We start from the raw sequence: 13,202 nt of genomic DNA on the forward strand, positions 1-13,202 counted from the left end.
CAACTCGTTCCACAGTTTATTCCCCCCATTCTTCTGCAGGTGTCTCAAAAACAGACAGTACAAACAAAAGCTTGGGCACATAGTTTTCAACTTCACTCCACTACTGCTACTGAGGCCTCTGCGGGGACGAGGGTTTAGGTAAACATAAAGAGATGGCACCCGATAACATTCTTATTGCACCTTGGGAAGGGAGCGTTGATAGTGATAATGATGATGAAGAGGAGACGCCTATTCAGGTCATCTCCATCACAACCAAGACATCTGACCACTTCAGGCCAGTCATAAAGACATTTTATGTATACTTATGTAACAATTAGTCTCGACAGGCATGGCAAAGACAGGCAAGCGGCAGTGCATCCTGGGATATGGACGAATGTACTCAACATGCATAGACACTGAGCTCAAAGCCACGTCGCTGACCTAGATTCGTCTGATGTAATTCTATGCAGCCCACATCCAAATCAAATATTACAATTGTATTGAACGTGGGCTGATTATTGGTCTGGTTGACGCTGCACCTACTTTTGCATACTTGATGCTTCATGTCAGTTTCACAATAGTCAAGGCTGTGGTAGAAAAAAGAAATGTAAGATGTACTACATTAAAGTCCAAATGATTTGAGTTGCATCAAATAAATTTGTCATTCCCCTTATTTCGAAAAGTGATTATTGAAATATTTTTTAATAATCAAAAACAAAGGGGTGGATATTTGAGAAAATATCAAATATGTTTCTTTTTCTCTCAGCCTCTGTATGTGTCTCCCAGTGGTGCCCTGACCGGGGCACAGGCAGACACAATATTCAAACTCTAGTATGGTGCTGGTTTTGGGAAACATGCTTATTCCCTTTCTTGAAGAGAGTTAGATGAAAAGATCGATACTGGAAACAGGGAAACACTTAGCCAGACCATGCACTACATATCCGAGCTACAGACATGATAGTGGTATTGATCATCCAAACTAATTCTGAGCAGGAAAGCAAATAAGCTAACTTCACCAATGTCAAATTATTCCTTTATGCTGTTTAATGTGCTGCAGCTGAGAAGCTAATTAGTTATGGAGCCTGCAAACTGATAGTACTGCACTTTTTCATTGTAGATGTTGCTTTGGTTGTGCTTTCAGCAAACTAAGGAGCAGGACAAGATGTGTGTTCAAGTTTCTAAGTCTGATAATGATGACACGTTAGCAGAAAAACTAATGTGGGCTACTGTCTGGCTATTATTGTGCCCATGGACAGTTATGGACAGTTGTGATGTAAATGCAAATACAGCTTACAATAAACACAATTTGATAAGCTGTATGAAGCAAGCTGTCCATTAACACGGACAACCAAAGGCACTTTGACTGGTTAATGCACAGAAAAGGGTGCAATCATGAAACCAAAAAATATAAAATAAATTTCTTTCATTTTTGATTTCTGTCCCCGAAATGTCTCTTGTACGTGAAAGCCACGGATGGTTAGCTTAGCTTAGCACAGAGAGTATAAACAGCTACAGGGCTCTCTCCAAAAGCAACAAAAAACTGCCTACCATAATGCCTAAAGCTCAGAATAGAAACTGAAGTGTACTAGGAACACAATATAGTTTTATAGGGGCTATGTACAGGATTATTTCTTGGCTAGGCTGCTGGTCGTAGCTTCATATGTACTGTAATGACACAAGAGTGTTATTGATCTTTGCATCTGACTCTTGGAAAGAAAGCAAATAAGCAGATTTCCCAAAATGTTATTATAATATAATATCATTTTACCTTTAATATAGATACAGACATGAGGACAGTATTATCATTAAAACACTGTACATAAACCACTACTACAGACAAAGTAAACCAAACCCAACATGAATAATTTTGTGGTTCTCTCTTGGTGTTTTCTTTATCTGCTCAAATATGTATTAGTGAATGACAAATTAAATAAATATTAATTGGAGACAAACATATCATGTAACAAAGAAACATATGCCAATACCAAGGGCATACTGTGTCAGACTACACACACACAGATCAAAAGATAAACTGATGGTGCAACAATTGGGAAATGTAAAATTAAGACTGTCTTTAAAGATCAAAATGGGCCCAGGATGATGAGGTAAGTTGATACACAGAGGGATCTTAGGGACAAGCTCAGTGTCTCTATCTCACACAGGTAAATGTCATCCAAGTATGAATTAAAGGGCAAACTAGGGGGGGAAAAGATTATAATTTAATACAGGCATTGTACACATACAAGCACCAATGTTTTCCAGGCTATATACACACACACACACAGCAGTCTCCAGTGTCATCATTCTCAGAGACCTAATCACCTCCCTCTGGCCCTGGTTTTGTGTATTTATCTAGTTCATAATGAGATGGGAGAATGGATACAAAGATGAATACCAAAGGGGGGTGTCCTGCATTCACCTATTTCTTTTATTTTTTTTTATCTTGAGAAGAATGGCCCTGGTAGAAAGCCACTGTCTTGTTTTTTACTGCATTTTTTCTGATTACATTCTTCTTCTGTCCCTGCAAGGTTATTTGTGGTCCTAGAATGAATACAGTGAGCATTATAAATATAAATAGTTAAATACCCATTCAAGAAGATATACTTGTGTCCATCATTTGTTATCTGTCCTTATGTATAATGGCAAAGTGGATATAAGAAAAAAGATGTATCAAAGCCTGGGCAGCTTTGCTAGCTCTCTACCATTTCAGTTATAAAGCCATGATACAATTTGCTCATGATAATATAGTGTAACACATGTACCAAATATTCTGATACTGGACAACAAAGAGGCTGCTGCTGCACACAATAAGACATATATCAAAAATAAACGGGTGTCTTACGTCGTATGGGGGGTTTTGGCATCATGGTGGAAATGTCCTGGGACCAGTAGAGCGGGACTGAACCTCGCACTTGGACGTATGAGGAGTAACTTCCAGCTGTGAAAGACATAACTGAGGCATCATGGACGATCTGCTCTGTCTCTACTTCATTAGCAACATCCCCCTGAAACAAAAGAAAAGCACGAAGAAAATTTAAATAAGGTTGATAAAAAAGAAAGTGGGGCCTAATTAGTAGCTGGACTGGAGCTTTAGATCGTATCACATGAACTTTGTCAACAGATGGAGTTTAGTCAGTTGTCACAGAATTGCAAACGTTCAAATTTCCATTTTTTGAGCACTTATATGAATTGTCGTCCTCGTTGAGTGGACAATCTGAATCTTGATCATGGCACTCTGCGGATAATGGAGCAGGGACATGATTGACTTTTCATTTTTCAGCGTTACACCAGAGATCTGGCACAGTGGCGGAATACTTTAAGCCCTGCATATCTGTGCATTTTCTGCTATAATGAGTGAAAATGTCAATTATGAAAAAAGCTGTGTTAGAATGAAAAACTGTTTGAAAACTCTATGTGGCAATGCACATAACAGCAGGAAATGGTGAAAATAGTGTCCAACCTAATCACGGTGGAATAGTCCAAATAGAAAGAGGAAATCTGTGTTTGTTCCTAAAGTTCCTCCCTCCTCCCGCCACTCACCCACACAGACACTCATGCATACTCAAGGAAGAGGCAGCAGGTCAAATTAACCCCCTGTGATCACTCTGAGTCATCTCAATCATCCTGGTGCCTCTAAGCCCGCCTCCACTATCTATTCTTCCCTGTTGCCTCGACAACCGCTGTACCTCACAGTTGGCTCCTCTTTTGAGGAAGCGGGTCCCGGCGAATTTGCTGGATCTCCTGGCAATGAGGGTGATGTGAACTGGTCGGCCATAGATGAGAAGCTCTGTAGTTGGTGGGTAAAGGAGGAATACTAATCATAGTAATATGACACTGACAGCATTACACAATCATCTGTTGGTGAACACACATATACAAAGTTACAGTCTAATTTACAGTATTAAATTTAACTAATCTAATATCTAACTCAATATCAGTTGTGTTTTATATGCTATGTCATGTCCTGTCACAAAAAATAAAAACAGTTTGCGACCAAAACAGGACTAAATCATATAAATGTTGTTCTTATTTATAGTACAAACATTGTGGAAATAACAAAATAATTAATCTTACAATAGTTCAACACATATACTGAGGAATGTTTGAATGAGGCCAAAATGTCTCCCTTTTCTTCACCCACTGTCTTATTGCATCTTTTCAAAAATGTATTTTCTCCTGCCTGTTTCAGTGTCTCCTCATCAGCTACAAATTTCTGCATTTATCGTATCCACTGAATCTCCCACTATTGCACCCACCAGCCCTCTTATACTGGCAAAAAAACAGCACTGAAGGCCAGTTTACAGGAACTGTATAACATCAAAACACTCATACAGTGTCTCTGTGGCAGCATGCTGCTCAATAACAAACGCTGACTGATAAGAGATGGCACCACTAACTGTAAAGTGCATCCTAACTTATGTACCTGCTGCGTTTTAATGTGCAATACAATGGCATTAGGCAAGCATAGAAACATAAAATAAAGCGTTTGAAAATACTTCATTAAAAAATAATCACTGAAATGCAAAAAGAAAACACATTTACACAGCTTTGTATGATTTATGTAAAGGGGACCTAATGGAAAATTATTGAAATCTTTAGTATAGATAACCTAAGGCAGCCTTTTACTATAATAAATCAAACTGTTTATTCAGCTCTAGTCTAGCCAAAAGCCCCTCTGCAGCAGTAACCCATGCATCAATACTACAAAAGCTTCTCAAAAAAATGCAGAAGAAATTATTAATGTAGAGCCACATACAAATTCCTGGTCCACAGCTTCTGTCTAGTCAAGACTTAAAAGCAAAAACTACTGAAGCGCTGAGATGCAAGACAAAAAAAACCCCAAAATAAATGAACAAAAAATATGTGTGTATGCATGTACAAAATAAAAGCCACGTATCACAACTGATTAAATATGCAGAATATTGCTGCTTTCTCCCTGCAGATAACAGATGAAGAGATTATGCAAGTGGCAGTGTTTACATACTTGATAATCATTGCTTAATTGCCATCATACTTGTTCTGCTAAAGCCCTAAAAACAAACAAAAATTGATTCTGCAGTTCTGTGCTGAATCACACACTCTCACTCACAGTGTAATCCACGTGCTTTGATGGAGGTGGAGCACAATTCAACAAGTGATGGTGAGAAATGAGGGGGAGTGTTGACAAAGGATGACAGACTTGTGTCTTCTACAAGTGTTTTCTTCTACACTGAATCTAACAGATGTTTTTTGTGTATTTCATATAGTGTTACAATCTATTGAAAAGCACTGTGTAGTTTGTAAGGTAGATTTTTTACATGGGCACATTTTTGAAGTTTGTTTTAGAACACAAAGCAAAAAGTTGTTGATGCCAAATTTTTTTTGAAAAGCACACATAGACACATTAATAATGGATGATGATAATAATGATAATTCTGTCATGCACAACTGAAATTGACTGACAGTTCTCAAAGGATACTGGATTGGCCACAAAAGCCATGGATTATATACATGAGCCAGTCATGATGCACTATGTCCTTGACTCGTTCCAGCAGCCTCCCGTTCCACACGTACTTGTAGTACGGCTCATTCTGGAGGCCGTAAACAACTGTGGCAGAAGAGTAGGAACACATAAAACCTCTGGATTATTTTACCGACCTGGAATCAGACCATCATCACCACCATCAGTTAGAAAGCAACAAATGGAAAAAACGATTAGCTGAGGTGACACTGGCCTTGGAACAAGATTATATTTAGAGACATTAGTAAATTGCTGAAACTGGAATTAAGCTTATATTATTGTATTACAATACACATCATAAATGACAGAATACATCAGCTAAGGCAAATCAAGTTATTTTCCAATGGACTTCAGTGGCTTCAATAAGGTTAAGGCAAACCTGCTGTATAACAGATAATTAAAGCAAGCAAGAGGAAAAAACAACAAATATGCCGACATTATCTTTCATTTGTTGTTTTAAAAGGCTTATTCACCAAAAAGGTAAAACCCAGTCGTTTAACTAAAGCTGCATATTTGGCAAAAACTGACATCAGATCTTCTCTGATTTTTATGACAGCAGTTTTACGGTATAAAGAATTATAGGAATGCGTCATTTCTGTCAAAACTGCTTTTTAAATTTGCACTAATCATAAAACAGAGCTAAAAACCACAGAAAGACAACAACCTGTACAGCTACAGCAGGAAAGCTAACATTATACCGAGCTAAAGCTAGCTAATGCCATAGCTAACCTAGCTAAAACTAATGCTGATTTTCTTTAATGATTCTTACAGTGAAAAATATCTAGTTTGATTAATAAGAGTCTTGATATTTGCAGATATCACCATTCCAAAAAAATTAAAATAAAAAGCTCCAGTTAAGTATAACTAGCTTAGCAGATCTCAATCGCTGCTTTTTCAGCTTTTCACTCTACAAGCCTTTTCTTTAAACAATTAAAATAAAGATTATTTTCTTAATACAAATACTACCTAAAATGGACAACAAAAGGTATTTAGGATTTATGTGAATTCTGTGGCGATAATAAGTGGGGAATAAAATAATAGGATATAAATAATAGAAAAAACAACCTTTCAATATGTTACACAGGCACACAACAGTCAACCTGAAAACTGGAACCTCTTCTTCTCATCTTCACTGCTTCTGCAGACACTACTCTCTGCCTTTGTGTACCAAAGCATCTCATTTGGAGGTTTACTGAACTATAGTGATGAGAGAAGGCTATCATCCATATACTCTGTTCACTGTGCACAACCTTCTCCTCTCTCTCTCCTCCTACCACCAACCAGTCACTACCAAGGTTTTTGGTTCACTACTGTGCCTCTTTCCATTCAAAACAAGCACACACCAGTATGAGTATGGAGCTCCGGCAGATTGGTCTGCCAAGGTCTTCTCCAGCCAATAGAATAAAATAAAGGACTACAAGCTACTGATTGATATATTCAATATATATTGATATAGATCATCTTCTGCTTACCTTGTGTAGGCAAACCCTCATCTTCAAAGATGTCAAAACTGTCCTGCTTGCTCTGCGTGTGTACCTCTTCCTCAGTGGAGGAAGCTGCTGACGACCACAGTTCATAAGGCCTCTGCAGCAAAGTCAGGTTGTACTGCAACGAGTGGCTCAGGTCATAGCTGTAGCTGCAGGGTATAACAGCAGTGTCATTTCATCTTTTGTCAGTTATTAACATTTTTACCACATGTCAACGTGACACATGCAAAATGAAAGCCAAATGTTTTTTCTGATATGAACTACTCATACTCTTTCATATTTTGTTTTACTTATTAAGTAGCTGCTTGCTTAAAACTGCAATGAACAGACATAGAGGCAATAGGAACCTTTGCATTCACTGTCAATGAAATAGCTGACCTATTCAATCAAATCTTCAGGCTGTGTGCAAACTCCTTGTGGCAACCAGGGGCACATTGTTCAAGATAGAACTAAATTAAAGCCTTTTTAGACGTTACAAGGCTTTATCTGACCTTCAGCATCACATATGGTTAGCCTTGTGTTGAATTTACAACAGCTTCAAAAAATAAAAATTGAAATCTTGGCAATTTCATCTAGATTCCAGTAAGCCTTAAAGACGTGACATAAACAGACATGTACAAGCCAATCATGGAGTCATATCTTAGATTTCGTTCTTTCAATTCATTATAGTTTGTGTGAAAATAATTTTTTTTTTTTTTTTAGAAATGTCCCATATCACAATTGTTCACATCTCCTAACCTTTTACCAGGTTCCCCTGAAATGTGTTCATCAGTTTATTAGATAACCTGCTAACATTGCAAACAAATGGGGCAAAAAAAAAAGACCTACTTTAAGAAGCTGGGCAGGTGTTGAAAGCCCCCTCAAAGCTGAGTGTACTTGATGTGTATTATTATTGATATGTGATGCTTTGCCTAAAAATTTATTTTTTCCACAGAGAATTTGAAGTAAGAATCTGCCTTACCTGAAGTAGAAGTTGCTGGAGAGGTCCACGTTCTGAAAGATCCGCACATATCTATAAAAGGTCATGAGCAAGAAAACATGAGTGAGACTGATGCAGATAGGCATGAGTAAGCATAGGCACCCATTGGGTTTCTACCTTTTCTTATTCATCATCTATAAATTTCTTCTTCTTCTTTCCCTTGAAACCTACGGTAAAAATTGATTGGGGATGATGCTTTTCACTAAGTTGGATTTTTTTTTTTCTATTCCCTGCTGAATCCTGTTGTATTGGCTAAAAACATATTATCTTATCTTTTTCGTCCTTGAAAGCTACAGTGTGTGTGTTTGGGAAACAAATGCGCATGCACAATCCTCCAAATGGCGCCCTTACGAATCTAAAAAGGGAAGGGGAGAGAGAGGGGAGAAACAGACATTACCTTGCTTCATCGGGGTGTGTAACCCTGACCGAGTCATTGGGGATGTAGATCATGCTGGTGTCTTCAATTTTATAGATGGAGTGGCCACCGATGTCAGCCATTTTTCTGCGCTTTGTGATCAACACAATGTAGTACCCCTCCAGGAAACGTACAAACCCTGTTAAGGTAACACAAAAAAAATTACAAAATGATTCTCTTTCAGAATAAACTAATTTTCTTTCCAGGAACATTTTTTCCACCTTTCCAATGACATAAAAAAAACTGAGCAAGCTGATATGTAGGTCAACCTCTTTGTTGCCTGCAAATCAGCTACAACTTTGATAATACAAACAAGTGAACTACTGTGTTTGTGGAGGTGGGTCATGAGTATTTGTGTGTCATATTACCTATACACTCCAATCCATCTAGTCTTACATAATTAAAATCTGACCCAGAAAGTATCATGCAGCATAGATGAGCTATTTTGTAATCTGTGGCATTCAATAAATAATACATGGATGCGCATGATGTCTGTGTGTTTTTGTAATAGTCTGAATATTATTAGCAATATTTGCCTCATCAAGGCCAGTGGTTTATGTAAGTGTGCCAGTGTGCTAGACATGCACCTTCATTATATTACTACTAAGATTAATCTGTGGACAGCTCAATAGTGTGAATAACAAGTCCTTGTACATTTGGACCATTTACAATAACAGAAGCCCCAGTACGATTGTGATGTAAGCTGACTAGTAAGGATGATGAGGTTCATATTGTGTTTCCACATAAAATAATACATACGTGATGCTACAAAAGCAGACACAAGTTATCAGACAACTCAAGAAAATTGTATGCTATTGCCAATATCACACTCTATTCACAAAATTTGTGTTTAATTACTTTGAACAACAAACTCTGACTTGCACGAGGCATCTATGACTCAAAGTCATGCTGCTGCATCGATTTAAACCTCTTGTTTTTCGACCTGCTTCCCCCTTTATGAAAGTACGATACAAAATTACTGGAGTATTCTGAAGTTTATCAGTATCCACCAAGGCCATCAAGCTGTCCTATGTATTAAAACAAGATCTAAAGCATTTATTGCACAACCTTGCATATAGGGTATGACATACAGTCATTTTATATGTTATAGTACAATACCACTGTCTTTTTGATGATGGTTTTAATTATACAACAAACCACACCTTTATTCTGTTAGTCTATCTATTTGCCGAAGAGTGACAGTGTTCACCAACAGAAAACACAGAAAAGCAGCATGTTCAAGTCTATGAAAAACACATAATGTTGCATTACAGCATTTTGTTGTGAGCTTCTCTGACGCCGCTGCTAAATAACTTGACTCATGACCACTGGGGATTTTCTTCCGAAGAATTTACATTAAGAAGGGCAGGTATGGGGCGTCGTGTAGCGTAGTGGTCTAAGCAGGCGCCCCATGTGTAGAGGCTACAGTCCTCGCTGCAGTTGGCCCCGGTTCGAATCCCGCATTGGACGGCCTTTCACTGCATGTCATTCCCCCTCTCTGCCTCCCCGTTTCCTGTCTCTCTCCACTATACTATCAAATAAAGGCATAAAAAGCCCAAAAAATATACTTTAAAAAAAAAAAAAAAAGAAGGGCAGGTATGTCCAAACTTGCACATATGAGGTATTTTTCCCTGTGTAATGACAGTTAACTAAGTGTGTGAGGCACAGCCATGTATGAAGGCAAAATATCCTTCCACAGCCCACTTAATATTTTCTCACTTGTGGCTTTGCTGCTTTACAATTCCTGTGTCAGTTCATTGTGTTCCTTCTTGCGAGAGACGGGTCAGACTGACAAAACTGCCAGATGAAAGTGAATAAAAATATACTTAAAATAATGGTATTCATTACATACTGTATTAAGAAAGGTGCCAGGCAAAGGGGCTCTCAGGATACACTGTACCTGACTGCATCACTCTTTTATTCCATATGACACAGTGACTTTGACAAAAAGCAGCTTGTCAAAGATGGCACAGTGGAAAAAAGCGTCTCACTTATTTGCGCAGACGCCGAAGTCTGTGTCAGTGTGACCAACCCTTCTAAAACCTCAAAGATAATGCTGAATTTAATCTCAAAAGTATACTATTACAGCACTTATTTAAACGGGAGTAAGACTGAATTTTATCTTTGATGTATTACTGTTATGCCCTGAAAGAGCCTTGGCAATATTAGTTAAGAACAGCTGGTATGTTCCTTGGCAAGAAATGGATACATATACACACACACATACACACACACACACAGGAACGGGATGAATTTAAGACCGTTGCAATTGTGACATATTTTTAGCAGCATGACTCAGTGGATAGCAATATCAATCAATCAGTCAGTGAGTCGGTCACTTTGGTTCAGACTAAAATATCTCCAAAACTATTGGATAGATTGCTGTTAAATTTTGTACAGACAGTCATTGCCCACTGAGGATGAATGCTAGTGACCAAGGCAACAAAAAGCAAACATTAATGCCCAAGTGAAACCAGATATCACCTAAATTATATAAATGAATTATAAATACAAAATACAAAACAAGTTTAATATAGGGGTACAGTTGTGCAGTGGTTAGCACTGTTGCCTCACAGTAAGAGGGTTCTGGTTTCGGCTTGGGCCTTTGCATATTCTCCTTGTGCCTGTATGGGTTTCCTCCATGTACTCTGACTTCCTCCCACAGTCCACAGAAGCAGGTTAGGTTAAATGGCAACTCTAAATTACCCACATGTGTGAATGTGAACGTGAATATGATTGTTGTTCTCTGTATGTTAGTCCTGTAATAGACTGGGAACCTGTCTAGGGTGCACACCAGGTTTACAGGTTTACACACACACACACACACACACACACACACACACACACACACACACACACACACACACACACACACACACACACACACACATCATCTCTACGAATTGGATTAACCTCCAAAATAAAGGTCTCCACATGGTAAGAGGGAATTATTGGCTCTGTTGTTAAACCTGTACAAAACCTTATGCAAGTCTCAAAAAGGTAAGAGGTAAGGTAGGTCATAAAAGTTCAATCTTAGAAGCTATTGTCTATTTGGGGATATAGTGGTATAGCTTTATTGCAGATCAACTTCTGTTAGGGCATGTACATGTGTGTATACAGCGACTGAGGGTAGTGTCCGGATAAGTCTCTACAATATGAATGAAATTGAAAGTAACATCCTTTGTACAGATTGAAATGAGTGGAGTGAAGTACACGCACCAAGCAGCAAGCACATTCAAAATATCTCCAGGAATTTTCTAGTTTGAAATCACAATTTGAAATCACACATTATAAGCTTCACAAAGGTAGCAGTAGTGGAGGTGGTAGCAGGGTTATATTATTGTGAATTTCATTATACTGTCAGGTGCTCCTTTTATTTCATGTTTTCCATCTGCTGCTCTCAATAAGTAAAACCAGGTCAATACCTGTAGTTTAAAACTAATGCTTTGGAGATGAGTTACATGTTGCCATCATTGTTCCCCACAATGGTTGTTGCTATGTCAACAAGGAAAAGAGTAGAGGGACTATACTCACCGACAATCCCAAAGGCTGAAACAGCCCTGGACAGACCTGAGGAACCCTTTTGGCCAATTTTGGTGCGGTTGCCCAGGTCAAGACGGCCCAGCAATTCCCGAACCTCTTGCTGGTTGTACACATGCTTTGGAACAATACACACACAGATATAGTATATACATGAATACAGCTGTAAGCAGTTTCTGTTTCTTTATTTATGTGCACAGTTTCCATATTGTAGGAGACCACAAGTGGACAGCTAATTTTCAACTTAATTCAGAGCCCTGTACTATAAAATTCTTTTCTGTGCAATAATAAGTAAATGACAAACAGGCCTTGTTTAATCAATGGCCCCACATTTTGTACAAAGGGGTTTAGACTGATCGTCAGTTAGGCTATTAAGCCAGAAATAGATTAGCTGCTCTCCAAATTCTTTTGGCAATATTGTAATGACTAAACAGTAACTGTGCTTTTTATTATTCATTTCTAAAGAACAAATTCAAGCAGACCAACTACACTGCAAACAAGTCATCTGCACAGCAAGTTTCTCAATTCATAAAGTAGCAAGAAAAAGTAAGTGAACCCTTTGGAATTACCTCAACTTATGTATTTATTATACATTATATTCTAATTCTATTCTTATTATATCCTAAAATATGGTGAAATCATCATACTAGTTACAATTATGAACAAACACAATCTATTTTAACTATTAACAAACAAATTATGTATATAATATATTATTGTTCATGTCCATATTGAAAACATCACTGGAACAATCACAGTGTAGGTTGGAACCTCTCCACTAATGGCATCAATAAAAGCTAACTGGAGTCAGGAGTTAACAAACCTGAAGTCTAGTCAATGAAACCAGATTGGAGGTGTGTTTTAGAGCTACTTTGACTGATAAAAAAAAACACTTAACACACACTGCTGATGTGAACCACGCCTCGCAAAAAAAGAAAAAAAAAACCCTTTGATCAAGAATTGTTGATTTGCATAAAGTTGAAAGGGTTACAAAGACTCAAAGAGTTTAAAACACTGATCCGTCCACAGTCAGTCAAACTGTCTATAAATGGAGACGATTTAGTTCTGTGGCTACTCTCCCTAGAAGTTGGCGCCCAGCTGAGATGACCCAAAAGCACAACAGAGAAGGATCAGTGAGGTAACGAAGAACCTCAGCGTAACAGCTTAAGGCTTAAAGGAATCATTGGAGCTGGCTAACATCTCTGTTCATGAGTCTACCATACACAAATCATGGTACATGGTTGCATGGAGCATGGTGTCGTGCCATGGACACCACGGAGGAAGCCGCTGCTCTCCAAAAAA

At 38.2% G+C, this 13,202-nt stretch overlaps 1 protein-coding gene across 1 annotated transcript in view; it reads right to left on the minus strand.

The window, feature by feature from the left end:
* Positions 1–13,202, minus strand: part of fig4a (FIG4 phosphoinositide 5-phosphatase a) — a 47,074-nt gene that overhangs the window by 30,530 nt on the left and 3,342 nt on the right. The window contains exons 4-10 of the mRNA XM_023400486.2: positions 11,895–12,018; positions 8,343–8,499; positions 7,928–7,978; positions 6,952–7,115; positions 5,438–5,566; positions 3,666–3,766; positions 2,822–2,984 (exon numbers count right to left, since the gene is read on the minus strand). Coding sequence (XP_023256254.1) covers positions 2,822–2,984; positions 3,666–3,766; positions 5,438–5,566; positions 6,952–7,115; positions 7,928–7,978; positions 8,343–8,499; positions 11,895–12,018 — 889 coding nt within the window. The remainder of the gene's footprint in view (positions 1–2,821; positions 2,985–3,665; positions 3,767–5,437; positions 5,567–6,951; positions 7,116–7,927; positions 7,979–8,342; positions 8,500–11,894; positions 12,019–13,202) is intronic.

Source organism: Seriola lalandi, unplaced genomic scaffold (genome assembly GCF_002814215.2).
Source record: "Seriola lalandi dorsalis isolate HSWRI2012SDOR001 ecotype SW California unplaced genomic scaffold, Sedor1 jcf7180002052504, whole genome shotgun sequence".
NCBI classification, from domain to species: domain Eukaryota; kingdom Metazoa; phylum Chordata; class Actinopteri; order Carangiformes; family Carangidae; genus Seriola; species Seriola lalandi.